At 47.5% G+C, this 22,819-nt stretch overlaps 1 protein-coding gene across 1 annotated transcript in view; it reads right to left on the reverse strand.

Moving 5' to 3' along the window:
• Nucleotides 1-2,514: 2,514 nt before the first annotated feature.
• PRRX1 (paired related homeobox 1) overlaps nt 2,515-22,819 on the reverse strand; it is a 39,862-nt gene continuing 19,557 nt past the window's right edge. Inside the window, exons 2-4 of the mRNA XM_054515815.1 lie at nt 10,401-10,576; nt 9,086-9,267; nt 2,515-3,456 (exon numbers count right to left, since the gene is read on the reverse strand). Coding sequence (XP_054371790.1) covers nt 3,318-3,456; nt 9,086-9,267; nt 10,401-10,576 — 497 coding nt within the window. The 3' untranslated portion in view covers nt 2,515-3,317. The remainder of the gene's footprint in view (nt 3,457-9,085; nt 9,268-10,400; nt 10,577-22,819) is intronic.

Here is a 22,819-nt window from a genome sequence, read left to right on the forward strand (position 1 = left end):
CTATTCTAGTGCAAACACTGTACATTTTACATCACAAAGCAAGAGATAATTTACAGGATAGCTCCCATCTGGAAATCCCATGCCATGTCAACCATCCCTGCCATGCACAAAATTCCCACTTGGAGGGAACCAGTCACCTATTTCTCTGCTGGGAGAGGGGGAGCCTGAGAAAACAAACAGTGCTTGTACAGAGCAGGCAAGAGGAAAATGCCTTAAGACACATTTTCTACCCTGAATGGTACCCAAACTTAATGCTAACCATGGTAACCATGGCAACTTCCCAGAGCTACAACTGGAAATCTGCTGAAACCCTGGAGAACTCCACTCTTTGAGGATAAGGCCCTTGATTTGCACATATATTTACATGGTTGAATAAAATACAGATTAGACACAGGCAATTCTAAAATTTCACTTTGGCTTGATGGACGAGGAGTCGCTGTCTTTTGGCTGAGGTCATCAGCAATCAACAAATAAACACCAGAAGCTGTCTGCTCATCCAGCTGGACTCTGGTTAACAAATCCATGTAAACAAAGCAATGTTGGGGATGTAAAGGTCTTATCTGAACTGCCAACAGCCCAGCCAGCTGTGGCGGCACCCCTGACCAAGCAGCCCAACCCAAGGCAAGACCCAGCTCAGACTGGAGGTGCAGCAGCTCCCAGAGCCTCCCTGAGGAGCAGCCCCATGCCAGACAGTCCAGATCAAATGAAGAGGCTGAGCAAGGGTTGGCACAGGGATTTGTGAGCTCCTTGATGTGAGCATCCCAGCGTGGGGATGGAGATCTCAGTCTATGGCTGGGTCATGGGGTACCAGGAGCTCCAAGCTCCCTTGATACCCTCAGAAAGTGCTGTCCCTACACAGACAACAACAAAAGCTGCTCAGGGTGGTTTTTCTACTGCAGAGAAGCTGAGCAAAGCCTGGGGGAAAGCCACAGGCCAGAGGGATGCTGAAAGGTGGAAAGAGCTGAAACTCCAGGGAGAGCTCTGAGGGCTCTCAGGGGAATCCAGCCAGGCTGGGATGGGGTGGGCTCTGGAGGAGGGCAGCAGGGCAAGGGGGTGCAGAGCACCAGCTCAAGGTACTCAACACCCACTTCAGCCTCTGAGTGATGGTACTCAAGGGCACTGGGTCCTTTCTGACCAATTCTGCTCTGTGTTTGTGGAGGCACAGGAAGCAGGAGTGAGTTTCTAAGTGCAGCCTGAGATTTCCAACATCATCACTTGGCTCTAGGAGCTGGACCTGCCCTGGGCAGGGCAGAAATATTTTGGTTTACACACATGAGTTTCTCCAAGAAAAGGGATCAGACAAAACATGATGGATTTCTTAAAGCACAGTACTCACCCTGCCTCCCTTTCCCTGGTGTTCTGCCTGTGACTTTCAGCTTTTTGTCCTGATCAAAATTAGGGGTTTTTTCCTCAAAAATACCCACATTGGGAGGAAAAAAAAAAAAAAATCCAGTAGCAATGCATACAATCACAGGCACAACTCACTCCAGTTTGGATTTGGGGCTTTTTCCCTTGTGCTAGCTCAAACATTTTGGCTGGATTTCCATTCATCCTCTGGCAGTTTAATTTTCACCTACACTTCAAAGAGATTTATTCCTCATTTCCTGTAACTTGCTGTTTGAGGCTATCAGAGCCCACTGTCAGACATCTCCACATGCCCAGGGTGTCTGCAGCAAACACCAGGCTGGGGATCCAAGCCACTCTGGTATTTCTCATGGCTGAGCTCCATTCTCCTGCCCTGATGCTCCAGCCTGGGCCATGGAGCAGCTCTGCTGCCTTCAGTGGGGCTGTGCCATGGCCTTGCCCATCCCAGCTTGGACACAAGTGCTGTTTGGCATAAACCAACCCCTCCTCCCCCTGACATGAGAGGCAGCATCACCAGCAATGAGAAAGATCCTGATTTCCTCAGGATATCTGCGTGGAAGAAATGCCTTTTGGGCTGCATCTCCTCTGCTCTTGGTGGAGATAAATTAATTAGGGGCTAATTAGGTCTCCAGAGCCCAGAGGGAGGACAGCAGGTAGGGGGAATGGTTAAGGTTATGGGACAAGCCTTACTGAGTAGAGTTAAGGGATCTTTGGTGGGATGCTCCCTGCTGAGACATCACTTGTGCCCAGAGGGATTTCCCTGGGATATCCCAAAAACCACATGAACCAGCAGAGGAGACCCTTGCTGTGTTCTGTGCAGCTGCCCATGGGGAAAACCTGCAAAAAGGAGTGTGGCTCCCTCCAGCACCACTTCTTTGGGGTTCCTCATGGAAACTCTCACGAGCTGCCTTTCCCAGAGCTGCCCAAGGCTGCAGGGAAGAGCTCTGGCAAGGCTGAGAGAGGCTGTGGCTGGAATTTCAATGCACAGCTCCACCTGGATGCAGCACAAACATCCTGAACGTTTTCAACGGGTTTTATTTTGTTTAATAAAAAACACCAACCAAGCTTGCATGTATTATCTTATATATATAAATATATACAGTATATATAAAACAAATGCATCTGGACAATGCCTTTCCCTGTGGCAAAAACTGTAAGGCATAGGAAGGAGTGTCCTGACAGTCCTGATCTTGGCACTACAGAGAGATCCCCCTGCTCACACACCCATGTTGGCTTTGCTCTCTTCTTTGGCTTTTTGAGGCAGCAGTGCAGGGAATACTCAACCAAACAATGGAGCTCTGCAGAACCCAGGGAGGTTTTCCAGGCAACTCAGACAGCAGGAATCCATCTTGCTGCACTAAATGGGCTTCTGGCAGGCTGATAGGAACGTGCTGCCTCTGTGGCACAAGGGACTGGAGGGATGAGGGTGGGGTGGATATGGTGGAAATTGGTGACCAAACAAATTCTTCTTCTTCTAGGGTGAGCTGGGGCAGCAGGGAGATGAGCAAGCTTTGGATCTCAGCGTGCTGGGGCTGGGACTGGTCCGTGGGCTGACACTGGCAGAGGTTTCTTTTTGCAGTCCCTCACAAAAATGGACACCAGCAAGGGTGAGACTGTCCTTTACTGAAGAAGCTCGCAGTATATTGAGCAGAAGCAATAAACCCGACGATAACAAGAAAATAAAAAATGGTGGCATTATCCCAAAAGGAAGGAGGAACCTGATCACTCACAGGTTCTGTTTGCTCCCCATGTTCAGTTCTGGGTGAGGGTTGGCTTTTTTTCCTTCTTTTTCTTTTTTTCTTTTTTTTCTCTTTTATTTTGACGGTGTTGTTTTTTTGTTGCTGTTGTTGCTGCTGTTCTCTTTTTCTTTTATTTTCTCTTTCAGCACAGACAGTTGCAAAGCAGGACGGGTGCTGTTGTGTCTTCTCCTGCAAGGCAGCTGCCCCCAGCTGTTAATTGACTGTGGGCACCTGATTCCTCTGTAAACTATATTCCTTAGCCTTCAGTCTCAGGTTGGCAATACTGTTGGCCATGTTCATGCCCTGTGCTGGGCTGGCGTTGGTACACGTGGCAGAGTAGGTGGCCATGGCACTGAGGGATGGAAAGAGAAACATCATGTCACACGTGGCCTCCAAACCACAGCAGAGCCTAAAGCCTGGTTTTTTCCATACCTGTGGGATGTAATCCTGCTGTGGTGTCAGCAGGGAATTACCTCTCCCCTTTGTTTAGCAAATCTTTCCGCTGCTCTTCACTCACCCAGCACCAAAGCTGGTTGAAGTCAACGGGAAAAATTTCCACTTCCTATTTTCTAACCCAAAAAAAGGTTTGCAATGAGGTCAGCCTGCCAGTTAGACTATTGTCCTTAAAAGTATTCCCAGTGGAAGCAGTGTCTGTTTGATGAGACCAATTGCTGGTTTTACAGCCTGTGAAATCACGTCACTTCTGAAACACATGTGACATTAAAGAAACATTCTGGGAAAAACCCCTTTCAACAATTGGGATGTTTTCTTGTTTCTGCCTTTTGGAATGAAAATTTCCACATTTTTTCCCCCCTCAAAACTTCAGCTGATTATAAAGAGCATGTCCTGAAGGCTGAAGGAAGAAACCCAAAACATAAACCACTTTTTCTCCCTTCAAACTGCAACTTTATTCATGAAAAACATCACTTCTAACAGCAGAGCCTGAACAAAGATCTCCAACTCCTTTCTTATCCTACCAAAAAATCTGCAAAGCTGCTTTCCAGACCACTAGAAAACTTGTTTAATCCATGTGTCCCCTGGGTTTCTGTGAAAAGCAGCTCCCCCTGCCAACTCCCCAAAACCCCAAAGCATTTGACCTGCTGCATTTCCTTTGCATGGCCCACAGATCACAACCAGTTGAGAAGCACCACATGAAGTGGAGGTGCCCATTTAGCACAGAATGCTCAGGAGGAACCCCCAAATGCTCTGCTGGAGGCCAGCTCAGCTCTGGTGCTGACCTTTCCCATCTGCCTGCCCTGCTGGCTCCCAGCTGAGGCTCTGGGAAATGCTCTGCTCCATCCACACACCAAAACACCAAGATGGGCTGGGATTTTTTGCCTTTTTGTCTTTTCCTTTATCTGTTATTTTATTTTATTTTATTTTATTTTATTTTATTTTATTTTATTTTATTTTATTTTATTTTATTTTATTTTATTTTATTTTTTAAATTGTTCCAGCACTGATCTCCACAACTGGAAATGCAAAGAGCAAATCTCCCTGCAGGCACAGGGGCACTGCTGCACAGACCCAGGCTGGAGCTGTGCCTGCTCACCCCGAGGTGCTGCTGGTATTTCTGACCTCCCAGAAGGTCAGAAAGTATTTCTGGAGTATTCCAGGAGTATTTCTGACTTTCTGGGAGGTTATCTGCCAGGAGTTTATCTGCCACCCAGTGCTGTGTGAACCCTCAGTCTGCAGGAGATCCAGAGCAGGGAGTATCTGCATTTCACCAGCATCCAGCACACGTGGATGTGCTGTTTCTGGAGCTCTTCTCAACCAGCTGCACCCTCATTCCCTCTCCATGGCTGGGCTGGTTGCTCTCCTCACCCCCAAGTGCTGCCTGCAGGAGGCTGCAAAGCTCCACAAGGTCTCAGGTTAATCCCCCATGCCCATCTGCTTCCACAGGGTGCATCTCTCCCGTGTTTTTGAGCTGGAAGCAATTGGGAGACCTTCAAGGGTACCCTAAACTGGATAAAATAGGAGTTTTCAGTCAGGGCTGCAAACTGCCCCCATTCTAAACCAGTTTGTTGGCCAAGTCTGGGCTGAAACTCCAGGGAGCCTCTGGGAGCTCCCCGGAGGTGTGGGGAAGGTGGTTTCACTTACTGATGCCAAATGAAATCCCTGCTAAACCAAAAATCTCTAGCAGTGCTTCCTTTCATCAGGTTATTCCAGCAGGAGCAGTGCACAAGAAGGCTGTGTCCAAACACCAGAACAGCCTGAGGGTTGCTCCAGAGACTCTCCAGGGTCTAACAAGGGTTGAAGTCACCCTGCTGCCCCCTCCCTCTACCCCATTCAGGCAGAGAAAATTCTCCTTCCTCCACTCAGCTGTCTGCTTTCATGAAACACAGAGGAGCATCATGTTTCTGAGGCCTAAAATCCTTCTTTCAAACAAGGTTTTCAGTGGCCCGTGGAGCCAAATGTTGCTGGAGTGGGAAGTGTGGGCTGCCAGTCCTGTTTTCTTAGGAACCTAGGCTAAAAAATGCCTAAGTAAAACATTTCTCAACTTCAAAAAAAAAAAAGCATAGTATCTACTTGGCTGTCTGTGTGACAGAGATCTGCAAATAGCTTTGGTTGACCTGTGGCTGAGTGTATTTGGAGAATAAACACAGGGACTGCAAACTTTTCCCAGATCTGAGAGGGAAACCAGCCCTGGCCACGCTGCTCTGGGCCCTCCCCAGGAGTGGCTGCTAATCAGGGGCTGCTCCAGCACTGCTGGGAAGATGGGCAGGGGGCAGGGGGCCATGCAAACACTGCACAGGGCTGCAGGGCTTCACTATTTGAATATCTGAATGACCTTACTGCAAAGCTTTAATGAGGCTGAGACCCTTTCAGATGAATGTGATTGCCAGGAGAGGATCAGAAGGATCAGAAACCCAGGGGAGCACGGAGTGTCTGAGGGTGCTGTGCACCCCAGAGTGTGGAAAGCAGCTGCTCTGCTCCTCTGCCAGGGCAGTGGGAGGGTGCCACTGCAGCCTGCTGTGAGGTGGAAGCTGCAAATAAATGCCTCTGCTGAAACATCCTGGCTGCAGACAAGACAAGGGGAAGGTGTGTCTGCATCCTGGACGGGCACAGCCTAGGGCTGAGGGGCTGGAAAACCATCCCTGAGACTGGAAAACCATCCCTGAGGCTGGAAAACCATCCCTAAGGCTGGAAAACCATCCCTGAGGCTGGAAAACCATCTTTAAGGCTGGAAAACCATCCCTAAGGCTGGAAAACCATCCCTGAGACTGGAAAACCATCCCTAAGGCTGGAAAAGCATCCCTGAGACTGGAAACCATCCCTGAGGCTGGAAAACCATCCCTAAGGCTGGAAAACCATCCATAAGGCTGGAAAACCATCCCTGAGACTGGAAACCATCCCTAAGGCTGGAAAACCATCCCTGAGACTGGAAAACCATCCCTGAGACTTGAAAACCATCCCTGAGACTGGAAAACCATCCCTGGAAAACCATCCCTGAGACTTGAAAAGCATCCCTAAGGCTGGAAACCATCCCTAAGGCTGGAAAACCATCCCTGAGACTGGAAACCATCCCTGAGACTGGAAACCATCTTTAAGGCTGGAAAACCATCCCTAAGGCTGGAAAACCATCCCTGAGACTTGAAACCATGCCTGAGACTGGAAAACCATCCCTGAGGCTGGAAAACCATCCCTGAGACTGGAAAACCATCCCTAAGGCTGGAAAACCATCCCTGAGACTGGAAACCATCCTCAAGGCTGGAAACCATCCCTGAGACAGGAAAACCATCCCTGAGACTGGAAAACCATCCCTAAGGCCGTCCCTTCTCCCCTGTTCTCATTAGCACATCCCAGGTGCTGCAGGTGACCTCAGACAGCCCTTCCCAGGTGCTCTTGGGAGTTACCTTTGCAGGGGCTTCTCCTTGCAGTGATTATGAATCCCCTAGCTCATGTTCTCCTAGCAGTGATTATGAATCTCCTGGCTCATGTTCTCCTAGCAGTGATTATGAATCTCCTAGCTCATGTCCTAGCAGTGATTATGAATCTCCTGGCTCATGTTCTCCTAGCAGTGATTATGAATCCCCTAGCTCATGTTCTCCTAGCAGTGATTATGAATCTCCTAGCTCATGTCCTAGCAGTGATTATGAATCTCCTGGCTCATGTTCTCCTAGCAGTGATTATGAAGCCCCCTGTGTAAACATCATCTCAAGGAAGGATGATCTCTTTTAAAAAGTGTAAGAGGTGGAAATAAGCCATGAGCACTGAGTAGGGGTCTGGTACCTGTGACCAGTGCAGCCCCATGGGGCTGGGGAAGGAACTCACTCTCTTCCCTTCCCTGATCTCACCTCCCAGAATGCTACAGCAAGAACACTGCACAGGGAGAAAGCCTTAATCCATAAAAGAGGGATTTTGACAGGCAGCAGTCATCAGAAAAAACTCCAAAGGATAAGGGCCATTTCTAAGATGAAGCTGGTGGCCACCAGGCGCATCCTTTTCCATATCTGCAGTGGGTGGGTCTATGACTTGTTCTGGACATACAGGGTGGATGAGGAGGAACCCCCGGGTCTGAAGCAACAAGCAGGAAGACCAGACCATGTGTTTGCAGCTCTTGCTGTGCAAACAATGCTTGGAGCAAAAAGAGGGTCAAGGTGACCCAGCAAGAGAGGTCCTGAGCACCAGGTGTGGCTCCTGGAGGGCAGCGGGAAGCTGGCAGTGACCAGGCCAGACGAACAGGAAGAAATCCAGCCAAAGGCTTCATGGTTCTGACCAACAATGAAGCCACTGTGCTAAAAGACACCCTCCAACCTCCTTTTTAACTGCCTGTGAGCCAGCTGGCTCCCCACAAACCAACACATCCTGTGGAGCTCGTGTCCACACCCAGCTCCTGCAGAGCCAGCAATGGCACAGAGAGGACAGGCAGCGCTGTGATGTGCACACACATCCCAGACCCTCTGAGGCTGGGCTTGCCACATCCCTGCTCCTTTCCTGCCATCCCTTGAGCAGCACTGAGCACAGGGCTGGACACTGAGCACCAGTCTGTCACCTGGCCCTTCCTGCAGGCTGGCCACAGTGCAGTGCTCACACACACACCTGGTCTCAGGCAATAAAAGATCTGCTCACCAGCCCGGTGCTGAGGGCTCCACGGGGATGGAGGGAGCTCCCAGCCTTGCTGCCATCCCCAGCAGTGGGACAGCCACAGAACTCCCTCTTCTGGCCACTGCGTGCTGGCTGAGCCTCCCCAAGTGCTCTGAGCCCCCTCCCCTGGATCTGTGTCCCATGGAAAGGTTTCCTCCTTGCTATAAACCAGATGCACTGGGGAAAACCTTCTGTTTCCATGCACTTCTAACTGAGCCTCTCTAGAAACTCCCTGAATGAATTGCAGAGAGAGACCCCCAGAAGCTGCCAGAAAGACCAACAACACTGAGCTGGGATCACACTACAAAACTGGCAATGAGATGGTGTCACAGTCATATTTTCTGAAAATTCCTTTGCCCAGGATTTTTCTCCTGGGAAGCTGAGAAGCCTCAGAGGAAAAGGAAAACAAAAATTATCTGATTTGCTTCTCCTGTGTTTTGCTGCTTTGGAATGTGTTTGGAGATTGTTTACCCACAGGTGACTGTTTTGACTTATTGGCCAATCAGGGCCAAGCTGTGTCGAGGCTCTGGGAAGAGTCACGAGTTTTCATTGTTATCTTTTAGCATTCTCTAAGTATCCTTTCTGTATTCTTTAGTATAATTTAGTATAGTATTCTTTAATATAATATAGTATCATAAAGTAATAAATTAGCCTTCTGAGAACATGGAGTGAGATTCATCATTCCTTCCTACATCAGATTCATCATTCCTTCCTACATCTGGGGGCAACCCAAATTCAAAAAGATGGGGTGGGAACAGGTGAGGAGAACCAGTGGGACCGTCAGGCTGCTGTATCCTCCAGGTGTGGATGCATCAGAGCTGTCTGAGGGCGCTTTTGGGGTGGTGCAGTGGGGTCAGTCACTCAGTCAGTCACTCCCTCCATCCCTCCCTCACCTGTAGGGTGAGGCAGTGCCCCAGGACAGGTAGTCGGTGGCCCTGGGGGCGGGCCGGGGTACGATGGGCTGCTCCACGGCCGCCACGTCCCCGGAGTAGGATTTGAGCAGCGAGGCGTTCTTGCTGGCCAGCATGGCGCGCTCGTTCCGGCGGAACTTGGCTCTCCTGTTCTGGAACCACACCTGCAGGGGACAGACAGGGCCACCAACCATCACACCTGCTCTGCCACTGGCCACGTCCCCACGGGCTCCAATTCCCATCCCCATGGGATTCCATCCCATCCCCATCCCCAAAGCTGGCTGCTTCCCAGGGTGGCCCTGGGAACCCTGAGGATGGGATAACCCTGGTGCCTGCTCTGACCCAAGCCCTCAGGTGAGGGGCTGGCTGAGGGACATGGGTGTGTCCCATGCAGATGGCTGTGGCAGTTGTATTTTCTGGAAAAATCCTCTTTGCCCAGGATTTCTCTCCTAGGAAGCTGAGAGGCCTCAGAGAAAAAGGAAAACAATATCATCTCATTTGCTTCTCCTGTGTTTTGCTACTTTGGAATGTGGTTGGAGATTGTTTACCAACAGGTAATTGTCTCATTGGTTTCATGTGAATTATTTTGAATTATTGGCCAATTATGGTCAAGCTGTGTCGGGGCTCTGGAGAGAGTCACAAGTCTTTTTTAGTATCTTTCAGCCTTCTGCAAGTATCCCTTCTGTATTCTTTAGTCTAGTTTAGTATTCTTTAGTATATTTTTGGTATAGAATTCCTTAATATAATATATAATATATATATTATATATATATATAAATAAATATATAATATATATAATATATATTATATAAAATGTATTATATATATATGAAATATATTATATATACATGTGTATATATATATATATATATTATATCTTAAAATAATAAATTAGCCTTCTAAGAACATGGAATCAGATTCATCACTCCTCCCTTCTTGTATTTGTGTGAGGGAGCCCCACAAATACAAGAGATGGCAGCAAGGCCTGGCAGTGCTGTCCAGCACCTCGTGTTCCACAGTCTGCTTTCACCTGCAGAAGGTGCAGGCCTGCAAGCTGAGAGCTCAAGGTAACATCAGCAGCCTGAGCATCCAACAGCTTGGCCATATGGACACATCTGAGTGGGCAGGTGGTGAATGGAGGGGCAGGACAGGCCTGGCAGTTTCCCTCAAGGCATGGTGGAGTCAGGAGCTTGGTGATTCTTTTGTGCCACACAGACCTCAAGGATTTCTGCTGCCTTGCTGGAGTGGCCTGATGATCCCCCAGGTGAGGTGGGAATTACCTGAATCATGGGATTACCTGAACTCTGGCCTCAGTGAGGTTGACTCTGCGTGCAAGGTCTTCCCGTACGAAGGCATCGGGGTAGTGAGTTCTCTCAAAGACCCTCTCTAGTGCCTGCAGCTGGCTGCTGTTGAAGGTAGTCCTGTTCCTCCTCTGCTTTCTTTTCTTCTTCTCTTCTGAGTTCAGCTGATCATCTATGAGAGACAATTGGGGATGTGAATAGTGAAAAAGCCAAGAGCCCAGAGCCACCATTGAGGGGTGAACGACCTCAGTGGTTTCAAGAGGGAAAGGGCTTAGGAAGGGGCTTGCAGAGTTTTAATACATTAACCATGCTGGGTTACTCCCCACATGAAGAGGAGGTGCAAAGTGCACCAACATCAAGCATTCATTTTTCAATTCTACTGGGTAAGACTTGTGCCAGATCTCTTAAGCTATGCCAGGTCTCAGCTTCCTTTTCTCTAAAAAGCAGCAAAAAAAGCCCAAAATGCATCTCCCCATTCCTCACAATCCCAGAAATCTTTTCTGAAGGCAAAGAATCACAAAGCCCTGTTCTCTCTGCTTCAATTTCCAAGGACTGCTCTGACTGGGAATTAACAGAGCTTTCTGGGGTACGAGCACACTCTTGGATGCTGCTAGTGAGGAGCAGCTGTGCCCTCTGCAGCATCCTCCTGGCCTTGCTGAGCCCAGCAAGGTGTTGAACAACCACCCCTAAGAGCATGTATTGTTTCGTACCTGGTTTGCATTTACTCAGAAATTAATCAACACATCTGGATCACGCCAGTATGTGTGGGGTGCCACCAAAAAATCCACATTACCCTGGGGGGACCTGAGGCAATATTCATGTCAGCATTAAAGTGTATTGATCCCTGAATCCATAAAAATCCACAAGCTAGGGAATCATATTCTAAGTTCATCCCTGCACTCCTTGGCCCAGGTGAGTGTCACCACTGAGAGTGCCAGGGCTTGACCTGCTATGTACAGAAGGAGAACACTCCCTCAACAGTCACTCCTTTTGCCATGTACAACTATGACAGCTCCCCCTTATCCCTCTCTTCTCCAGGGGGTATGTAAGGCACAGGGAGAGGCTGACAAGGAAATTAAAGTCTGCAGTTGTTGTCCTCACCACCTGTTTGTGTTGCTTTTCACAGCCCATCTGGTACCAGTTACTGCACCTGAACACCTTTGGAGCAAGGCCCATCCATTTGAGAACAAAAGGACATTCCTCTTAAATTAAAGCATGGCTTTCAAATTCCTGCAGGTTTACAGTGCCTCCATCCCTAATCCTCCTCCAACAGCCTGATGATCCCCAGAAGGCTCCTTTCCAGCCTGGGGATTCCTGGGTGCAAAAACATACCCTTGGTTTTCCCGTATCCGAGAGGAAGTGCTGGGAGACTGGTTATTAACAGGAACACTGAGATGTAAAGCTGAGCTGGGAAGGGACTGGCAGAGGCAGGAATGTGCATGGAATACAAAGGTATGAAGGAATTAAAGCAGGGCTACAGGTGAATCTATCAGCTCAGAGGGATGGGATTGAAGTGCTGCTTGTGCAGAACACCCTGCACACATTTCTCCCTGCTGGGGGGTTTAACGCCATCACAGGCTCCATCCCCTATAAAGAAGGAGAAAAACTCTGCATGTCCCTCTCTTGACTCATCACCAAACCCTTCTCAAAAGGGGTCAGCCATTTCCCCTGGCTCTGCTGTGCTGCTGTGCACCACACAACACAGCAAACAGAGCCTCAGGGCACAAATGGCCCTCCAAATGCCACAAACACCACAAGGCAAGCTGCTGGAGAGGCCAAAGACAACACGGCCTCCTTTGGAGTTACCCACTTCATGCTATTTTCTAACCTAAATCCTGCCTATGCAGAGCATATGAACAAATCAATAAAAGCCTTTGGGACCCCTTCAGAATCCCATCCAGGCCTCTGAAGCATCATTTCTGCCCAGAAGACAACACCCGGCTGCAGGGAACACGAGTCTGGCCCTTGCTCGGCCCTGCGTGACAGCTACACATGAGGAGGGGTGAGCACATCCCTCTGGGGAGCAAGAAGAAGGGCCAAAGTCTGTAAAACACCAGAGAACAAGAATTAATTCCCCCTGCCAAGCACGTTAGCATAATTTGCCTGGTTTCCTCCCGGAGTAAAGCGAGACGCCGGTGATTCACGGCTCACCTCGTAATTACTGAGCCCAAAAATAGCCAGGACAGAAAGTGTCCGTGCTGGGTGACTCATGGCTGGGTCACTGCTGGCTAAAGCACCCCCAGCCTGGGCTGCCACGGAGCAGAGATGTCAGTCACCCCCTTTATCCAGGACAGAGCTGCATGGAGGTGACAGCAAAGCACGACCTGTGACGTGGAGCTCTGGAATTTTGGTATCTCCCACGGCCGCACCTCTGGAACAGCACGAAATCCAAACCTCTACAGAAGTGATTTGGGTAGCAGGGGAAAAAAAATAATAACAGGATATTAATCCAGAGCAGCACGAGGTTGGTCAATCCTTGTGTTTTGCCATGTGCTGCTAAGGAGGGACTGTACACGCCTAAACCCAGCCTGCCTGCAAATGTCACCTTGCTCACAGCGCTCCCCGGCTGCCTCCAGCACAGCAGCAGGGTGTTTCTTCTTCTCTACCATTCATTTCTTTATCAGGAAACAACCCTGAACACTGGAAAATGGTATTCCTGAAAAACAGTATTCCTGAAAAATGGTATTCCTAAATAGTGTTGACAGCACGAGTGACTGGGGTCAGCAGAAACGGAGAGGAGAGGGAAACAGCTCTAAAGATTTTTAGGTAGGTCAGAAGTCTTTTGTCAACATTCTTTTAATCAGAAAAATTTTATTACATGCAGAGTTCTCAAAAGCTGAGCAGCTTGCAAATGTGCCTCACAGAAAGACTGAAACATGTGTTCTCCTCTCAGGAACCCAGTGCTGGAAAATCTGGGAATTTCATTGCCAAATCCCAACCTTCCACGCTGGGACTACGTTTCCTGTTTCCACATTTGCGTTTTCCTGTGCTATTTCTACATTTCCCCATAACATGCAGGTCCTGATGTCATACACAAGTGCACCAAAGCATTTTCAAGCGCTCCTAAATGATTCAGCAGGAAACATCCTGTTCTTTTTTCCTCTTGCAGCGAGGCAGATCCACACTTGTAGACACTCCACTCTCTTCTCCTCACTGCACAGTGTCTGTCCCAGTGCCTGTAACTATTGCTGAGGCACCACCAGACAGCTCCTCTTGGGATACCACGTTAAAAAAAAAAACAAAAAAAAAAGACCCCCAAAAAACCCCCCAAAACAAAAAAAAACCCCACAAAAATTAAATTAAATTAAATTTTAAAAAATCAGAGTTGAAAACTAAATGCCTACGTAGGAGTTTCAAGATTGGTATTTTTTCATCAATACTTACAACCACAACACATTTCAGATTTCCAGTTTGCAGGAATGCTTATGCATACTTGCATTCATTCCAGGTCAGAACAAAAGCTAATTTCCAGATGGGATTTACATTTGTGGGCAGTTTGGAAAAGTTTTGACCAGTTCTATTAAGTCCAGAACCAGCTATTATAGTTCATTAATTGGATCCGAATTGAAAGTAAACCATTGGATTTAATTAAGGGAGGGACAGAGACACTTAACCACAGAATAATGTATGGTAAGGCAGCAAAGATTTGTCACATCAGTTATAGAAACTGTAAACTGAGAAAGGATTCCAGGATGAAAATAAGGAATCACACTCTAATCACAGCCTTCAAAATAAGAAGTTAACGTTTGAACACAGATTTAAGAACAAGCAAGACAAATTATTTCACAGTGAAAAACCCCCAAACTATAAATTAAAAGGAAACAATTCAAAACTCTTAAAATATAAAAAAAAAATACTGCAAGCAAGTGAAAGCTTTATTCAGATTGGTGGAGAAAGAAAGAAAGGAAAAGGGAGAAAAGAAGGGAAAGGAACAGGGTTTTTTATTTGGTTTAAACTTAAATTTCATGAAGCTTGAATAGAAATATTTCTGGGTGTTCCCCCAGCTCTGGGCAGGCTCCTCTCCCCAGCATCAGCCATCCAGTTTTTAGCCCCTCACACCCTCCCAGTCCACTTTAACTCACGCTCTGCTCTGCTTTCGATTCGAGACATCCCTCTAAAAACACTGCAACACTTTGTGTGCAGGGCAGCTTTGTGAACTGGCATCATAAAAAACCCAAAACCCAGACCCAAAATGTTTAATCAAAGCAAAACCAAGGCTCCGAGCAGAGCGATGGGGACACACAAACCCCACACGGTGACAGAGCCCAGCCCCACTGATTTGAGACAAGGCTCACTGATTTTCCACCCCGCTCCTCCCGAGGGCTCCTTGTCCAGCAGCAGCATCCATTGACTTTGCCAGATGTGAGCAGGGACAGAAGAGGGGCAGGGGGACATAAATGGAGAAGATTTCATGCCCAGAGCTGCCTGAAGTATCTTTCTTTCTAAAATCTCCCAGGAGAGAACGAACTCCAGCTCGTGCGGATTTCTGCGCACAGGAGAATGATTTCTGAACGGAAACGGGGTTTAACTTCAGGGCACACAAATGCTACACAGAGAAGGTGCAGGTATCCCACAGCAGCCATCACAAATGTAGGCAATATGGAATGAAGATAACAAATAAAAGTAAATATGTTAAGGTAGGAGATTCCTGTTAAGTCATGTACTTCAGTACAGCAGCGATAGCGAGCCCAGCTGTACAACAGTGATAACAGAAGGTTTTTATTCTGAGTATAGGTCAGAATACAGAGATTTTTGAACTATCATTTTCTTCTCATTACACAACACCAGCTGAGCTTTTCTCCTCACCTCTACTGTTTTTTTTTCCTGCATTATCTTAATGTTTAAATTATTTCAATTACACAGAAAATTCAAGTATCCAAAGTTCCAGTCTTGTTAAGAGCATCAGGAACACAGAAAAAAAAAAAAAGTAACAAAGAAACAGATGCTCTATTTCCTTTAAGAGCCATCTCTTGTGATCATCTTACAGTCAGGTTCAAGTTTTGCACATAAATAAGAAGTTGTTCTGTGCATGAGCACGAAGCTTCAGAAAGGTGACACTGAATTTTTCATACCAAACCTGAATTTTAATGTTAAATAGAAAAACATGCATATTTTCAGTGTTACCCGTGGGACTACAGCAGTTCCTCTCCAAAGTGTCTGCAATGTGGGACCTATCAGGGTGATTTCTAGCTGCCTGCACACAAACCATTACAGATTATTACAGAGCTGTGAATGGCTGGGATAGCAGGGAGAGCCCTGTATCCTTTGGAATAGGATAATAAATACCTACTTTAATAAATACCCACTTTATTCCTTTAATAAAGGAATCAATAATTTCATAAATACCTACTTTATTCCTTTAACACTATCTAGCCTCTGTTCTAGGTAGCCTCTCAAGGAATTACCTTACTGAATTTGGCTCAGCCTGCCAGGACCTGCTGAGGTCCTGCACAGCCACAGCGTCACCAACGGGAAGGATGAAACCCTCTGGCTGTCCTCCCTCAGGAGCAGAGGGAGCTCCCACCTGCACTGTGGCCAAAGGAGACATTCCCAGGTGGGATTGGAGGCAAAGCACAGTCAGTGACTCTTGGCCCCTGGAATGAGGTCTTGGGGTTGTCACTTTTCAGGTGGAGAGTCTAGAGATGCCTCCAAGCTTCTGAAAAGAGCTTCCAGCATGCAAACCATCTTCACCCAAACTTACCAGGCACTGGGGACTTGAGTGCAGAGGCTTTCCCTGTGCTCTGTTCTATCCCTATCTGATGGGATAAGGTCCCATCAAAACCCCAGGCTGCTCTGCTCCTGACCCACAGACAGGGCAGCATGAGAAGCCAAAAGCCCTCTCCTCTCCCTCTCCCTCTCCTCTCAACTCCTTTTCAGGGTGGTTTCAGCTCTGATGCTCTGTCTCTCATCTGGTGGCAACCTGTAGAGCACATGGGCAGTTAGAGCAGCTAAGATGTGAGCCCTCTCTAACCATTTCAGTGTTCCCACTTGCTGGAGCTGACAGAAGAAATTATGTTTGGGGGAAAAAAAAAAAAGAGTAATCATGATCCCATGGAAATCCAGAGAGTCTCGCTGGAAAGATTTAACATTCAGTGTTAATTATTGGGAGAACAATGTTTGTGGGGGCAGAAGTTTACATCCTCCTCCAGAAATTGGTACAAGGCCATGAAAAGTCCCCCTGCATCCCACAGACCAGTCTGAGCTCTGCTGCAACAGTTCTGCTTTTATATTCACTGGAGTTTTCCTTCTGGGCATCCTACAGCTCATAAGGCACATGGCTTAGTCCTGCTCTTCTAACAAGCCTTTCTGATGGGTCTTGGGGTCAGAGTGTTCCCATAATACAATAAGCACTGTATGGATCTCATAAGCTCCAAGGCACAGTATGTTATGTGTTTGGAATTCCTTGTATGCTTTTATACTTTGTTTTACATATTGTAATTTTTATATGCATTACCGCATTGATCCTTGGAAAATTAATTTAAAAAAAAAAACCCAAACCCCAAAAAAACAACAGACATAATCAAAAGCAAACACATACATTTTAAAGCCTGCCAGAGGCAAATCATGTTCTGTGAGGCTGCACTTTGTAACTGACAAAGAGACCAAACCACCAGGCCGTGGCAGAGCTCCAGAAGTGTGGATTCACCAGGGGATCCAAGGGGGCTGAGCTCCCCCATGTCCCCCCCAGATCAGCCCCACAGGGCAGAGCCAAGACACAGGAGCAGAAATGCAGACATTGGAGCCAAGACACAGGAGCAGAAATGCAGAGACACGGGAGCAGAAATGCAGACGCTGGAGCCGAAATGCAGACCCTGGAGCCATGGCACAGGAGCAGAAATGCAGACACTGGAGCCGAAATGCAGACACTGGAGCCATGGCACAGGAGCAGAAATGCAGACACTGGAGCAGAAATGCAGACACTGGAGCCATGGCACAGGAGCAGAAATGCAGACACTGGAGCCATGGCACAGGAGCAGAAATGCACTCACAGGGCTGTGCCAGCCAAACCCCACCACCACCCCCCAAAGTGTCACACCCCAATGTCCCTGAGCTGCCACGGTGCCAGTGGGACCCCCAGAGCTTCCCGAGAGCCTCTCAGCCTCCACAGCCCCTCCCTCACTCCTGGTTTTGATGCCTTGTGCAGGCTGACCTAGAACAGGGGCTGGACAGAGTTAAAGAATGAAGCAGGGATTTATTAGGAGGCCTCAATGGATCCACCTTGGGCAGCACAAGAGCCCAGCCAGGGCTGCACCCAAGATGGACCCAATTTGGTCACAAAATGGATGACTGGTCATGAGGTCTGACACTTTTATAAGTTCTGCTCCATTTGCATATTGGAGTTAATTGTCCAATTACAGCTCCAGGCCATGAAGCCCCAACTTTTTTGGTTTTCTCTCTTCAGCCCACGGTGTTTGTGCTCTTGGGGCTGAGATTTGGATCATTTGTCCTTGGTGCCCAGCTGGAGCAGGAATTGTTTTGTCTCCCTGCTCTGTGCACAGAGCTCACCATCCCCTAATGTGAAGCCCAGATTCACACACTAAAGCAGCACAGAACCTGAAAAATAGAAAAGCTCAAACCTGAGGCATCAGTTTCAGATCTGGATCAGTGCTTGAACGTGTGTGAACTCATGGCTTTGCAAGGTCAGGGGTTTGGCTTCCAACACCTCTTCCCATCAGCTCCCCTTCCCGAGTCCTGATGTTTTATCTTAGGAATGGCACAGATTCAGCACAGATCAAACTTCCCAACCTCCGCCCTGCTGCATCCGTATCTTCTCACTCCCAAAAACGTCTGTCCACGTTCTTGATCCCCTCCCTGCCCCAGTTCATTCCAGAAAAAAAAAACATAATCAAATTTTCTCCTCTCCTATCCAACACCCTTTCCTTTCCCTCTTCCAAAGACTCAAAAAGCCAAGCTCTGGGACACTTGCTCCCTTTCATGCACACGTGGTTGCTCCAAACCAGCAAATCTGAGTGTCCTCCAGAGCCACCACTGCTCTCAACTGGACTGTGCAATTAACCCTTTCCATGCAGGAGCAGACTGAGGTGTCAGGAAGGCCAATATCCACATCCTCCTGGACATAACCACAAGCTGCCTCAAAGACAGTGGCAGCAAGCACCACTGCAATTAGGACAAACAGGTTAATAATCCATTTTCCACACTCATATCCCCCTGGAGTGAGCTCCATGGGGTTTCACGTTATGCAAAAGGCACATGGTATTATTTCCACCTGCTCCCCTGTTGGATTTTCCTAGTGTCCCCTTCTCTTTATGTACAGAAGTGACCCCCCCCAGCCCTATAGCATGCCATGAACCATGAACAGCTGGAAGCCATGAACTGAAAACCTGGCACTGCATGCTCACCTGAACTCTGGGCAACACTGCTCTTAATAAATTTATTCTCACATTTAGAAAAAGTGGCAAAAAATCCTTGTGAACTTCAGCTAGAAAAGCTTTCAACTAAGGAAAATCAGATATTTTTACAACAAGCTGACTAGTGCAAAAATAAAAAGGAGGGTGGGGGAAGAAAAAAGAAAGTTTTTTGTGAAGACAGAAAAGAGCTGCTTTGGGGGGGATTTTTTTCCAGTGCACATATCCCTTGCAGATGAGCCACTTGGCATTTCAGCTGGCTCATTTCCAAACACTGTGGCAGCCACAAGAGTCTGCAAACGCTCCCCAGCAGGCTCCTCTCAAGGGGAAAGACTGACTCAAGCTGAGTGTCTCCATGAGTGTCTCTGCTTGTCCAGGTCCCCACTGTGTTGCTGAGAAGTGCCATTATCCAACAGCTCTCCCAACTGGATCTGGAAATTCACTTGGATGGGTTTTTTTGGGACCTACACAAACAGACTGACGATGACCAGTGGGATGCACACGCCAGCTGGCTGCTCTGGTAGACAGGAACACTGCTCCCAATGGATATTTCATCTGTGTATTCCTGGAACATCCAGGAGTGCAAACTGCATGGCACAGAAAGGCTGTGCCAGGAGCACAGGAGGCGCGAACGGCGGCGAGAACACGGCCACGAGCTCTGCAAAGGCTGTACTCCCCTTTCATTAGCATCCAAGAACAAATGGGTTTCAAGGAAATTGGACCACCACCACCCCTTCCCGAGCAAACTGGACTGGAGCTGCTGCAAAGCTTAACTTAGAAATCCATTTTTTTACTGCTAATGGATTTTATGGGTCCCTCTTGATCACAACTGGAAAAACGATGGCATCCGAGGTCCAGAAATAACATAACTTGAGCCTGGCTCTCAGCATCCAGCCCACCTGCCTTCTGCAAGGGCTGAGCATCCTGACCAGGAGCACACTCCTTGGGTGGGGAATAAAGGACCTTAACAGCAGCTGCAGGAGGCAAAGGGATCAGAGCAGGTAGGGCCATTCCAGAACAACTTTCTCCTTCCAGGTCCCCAGTGAAACCTGCTCTTCTAAGGAGAATGGACAAGGAGGATGCTGCTGGTGTCTGGGAGATTTTTGTTGGACACAGGGACATTCAGCAAAACAGGAAGGCAGATGGGACAGCATGGGCTCCAGGATGCTCCACACCCCAGCTCTGCAGGACACAAAGGGAAACCAGGCTCAGACCCCCCCTCCATCCTCTGCCTCTTCTGGACGGCGAATGCATTTCACATTAGCTAATAAATTGCTACATCTTATGTTTCTTAGCCTGCTGGAATGATGAATATTTTGGAATGTATTTTGAATGGTTTCTTGCCAGAGTGGAACAATCATCCAGAAATCTGAAATCAGAAAGCTGAAGAATGGAAAGCCCTGTCTTTCCAGAGTTCACCGCAGTTTGAAAAGCACAACTCCCAGCAGAGGAGGCAAAATAATGATTATGAAAGATCCTGTGAATTGAGGCCCACAAGGGATATACTGGAAACGACAATCCTTACCATGGAGTAATAATTTTTGCCTCCAGGTGATGAATATATTATAGGATATCTGTTTATTCCTGCCCTTAATCTGCCTGAAATGTCAGATACTCTAACCTGGAGTTAGACAGGACAACTGGACAATTTGGGGGACCTGTGCAGAAATGTGAGGTATCTCAGCCACAAAACACTGCTTTTGCTCTGGTGCAGGGTTAGCAGACAGCTGCTGCTGCTCTAGCAAAATTTAACACAATTTAAGCCTTTTATAAAGGAATCACACCCAATGCCAGACCAGCCAAATCCTCACCTGCCCAGGAGTATCTCAAGACCAGAAAAAGGTTGCACAGCTCGCCCAAATCAGTTCCTGTGGATCACCAGGCACCAGGCTGAGCCAGCTCAGCACAAACCCCAAGCCTGGATGGAAAGTCTCCATGGATAAAGGAGACCAGAAGTGGTCTGGTCTCACTGGAGCAGCTCCAAGAAATAAGCTTTTCTCTCCCCCATAGAGATGGGCTGTCTAGACACATTGGCAAGGCTGCGCTGCCGCATTTGCAGTGCTGCATCCTTCTCACATCCAGCCTGTCAAATACAGCAAATTCCTGTCCCCCAGCCTGTTAGCATGGGCATTTTTTCAAACTTCCTAATGTTACTCACGTCCAGAAATGCCATTATGTTTAATGAGAAGTTTTAAAACAGATTTCTCCACACACGCAGGACGACATCTTAGATTTTCTTTATCAACCCTCTGGCAAAATAATTATTTCATTAAATATTTTTTGCTAACAACTAAAGTAAAAATAAAGTAAATCGAGTACAAAATATTTTTAAGCCAAGAAACACTGATATGTGAATATAATTTGCAATGGAAATGCAGGAAAAAAATTGTTCTCCAAATAATAAAAATACTACTCAGCAAAACCTTTGGGAGTTAGGTGATGTTTTTCACTGGAAAAACAATGAGAATATTTAGAGAGAGCCTAGCCTCAGGGCCATGTCCAACACCGTATGGAAGTGCAGATTTAAACCCATCCACATCAAAGCTGCCCTGAAATAAGCAAATTACCTTCCACCGGATTCAAGACTGCAGGGGTGATTAGTGTGGGTCACACAGATTTCTCCATCCTCAGAAGTCCTCAAAGCAAAAAGCACATTAAAATTCCATATGGCCCTAGAGTAGAGGTGGACTGCCAACTCTCTTTGTTCATAACACATCCAGCAGCCCCGTGCTTAAGTGGGGTGCAGACAAAAAGCAAATCAATAAAACAAATAAATAAAAGTGTGATTTTAATCAAATCAATCCAAATAAATCACAAGTGGGATGCACTGGCATTACGTTCACGCTGTTGACCTTCACAGCACAGAAAATAAAATAACAGCAAGTAATGAAAGCACTTTCAGTGTGTGGTATAAAGGTACAGAGAGCAGCTGTTTCATTTCAGCTGCATACACAAATGATAGCTGGTGTGTTGGTGAGTCCTGCAGCCCCATTTCCCAGCCACTGCCAGTGCTAGCAGGGCACAGAGCCTCAGATCCCCCCACTGCTGCACTGCCTCACTGACTACTGACCCCACACCTGGCATTTAGACAGATTTAGACAGAAGCATCCATAGTGTTGGAACCCTGGATGCTGAGAATTTTAAACTTTCTGTGCTTAAAGGAACAGACCCACAAGAGAACACTGCATTTGACATGAGGTTGTGGAACTGGCTTCCAAAATTGATAGATAGCACAGGGATTAAGGGTGTGTAGTTGGTTAGAAGTGTGCAATATCACAGGGTGGAAAACTTAAAAGTTTGGGGATTTAGAATATAGTAATAAATATGAATCAAGATGGAGCTTTTAGGTTGTTCTTTACCTTCTTCTTCCTTCTTCTCCATGGGTTTGGGTGATGTTTTGTAATTGGGCAGCAAAGTCCACGGTGCGGGCTTTGAGGGAGCAGTTATTGGGTTAAAAGGGAAAGTAATCTAGGTGTCCTTTCTTAATTGGATAATTTAGCCTTAAAAGACTTTGTAACAAGAGATAGTTAGCCATTTTGTGCCTTGCTAATGAAAGGCTGCAGAACTCATGGTTGTGAGACTGTTTCACTGATAAGAAATAATAAACATCTGAGTCCAAACATGAACTATCATCTCAAGTGCCTTCAATCCAGACCCAGAGAAACTGATACCATGGGATGGGCTTTCTCTCTGCTTCACTGCAGCATCCCTCAAGGGGACTTCTGAAACCACCTCATCCCTAGGAAAGAAAGGTCAGCTGCTCCTGGCTGCTCACAGAAACCTCAAGGGCCTTCAACTTCACTTAGGAAATCTCTGCCAAACTCTCCGGTCCTGTCAGCAAGTGTGCAGGTCAGAGGTGTCCCTGTCAGAGGTGGCCTCCTCCCTCTCCCTCTTCTTCATGCAGCTCTCCACACATCTCCCAGAGCTGAACACCCTCTCAGGGCAGCCCCAGGGCCCAGCTAGGTGCTGGACAAGCTGAGCTGGAACCAAGCTGTGAGCAACCAGAGGCTCCACCACTAGCCCAGATGCCTGTGGGCACATCCTCCAAA

This window comes from Molothrus ater, chromosome 9, assembly GCF_012460135.2.
Source record: "Molothrus ater isolate BHLD 08-10-18 breed brown headed cowbird chromosome 9, BPBGC_Mater_1.1, whole genome shotgun sequence".
Lineage (NCBI taxonomy): Eukaryota > Metazoa > Chordata > Aves > Passeriformes > Icteridae > Molothrus > Molothrus ater.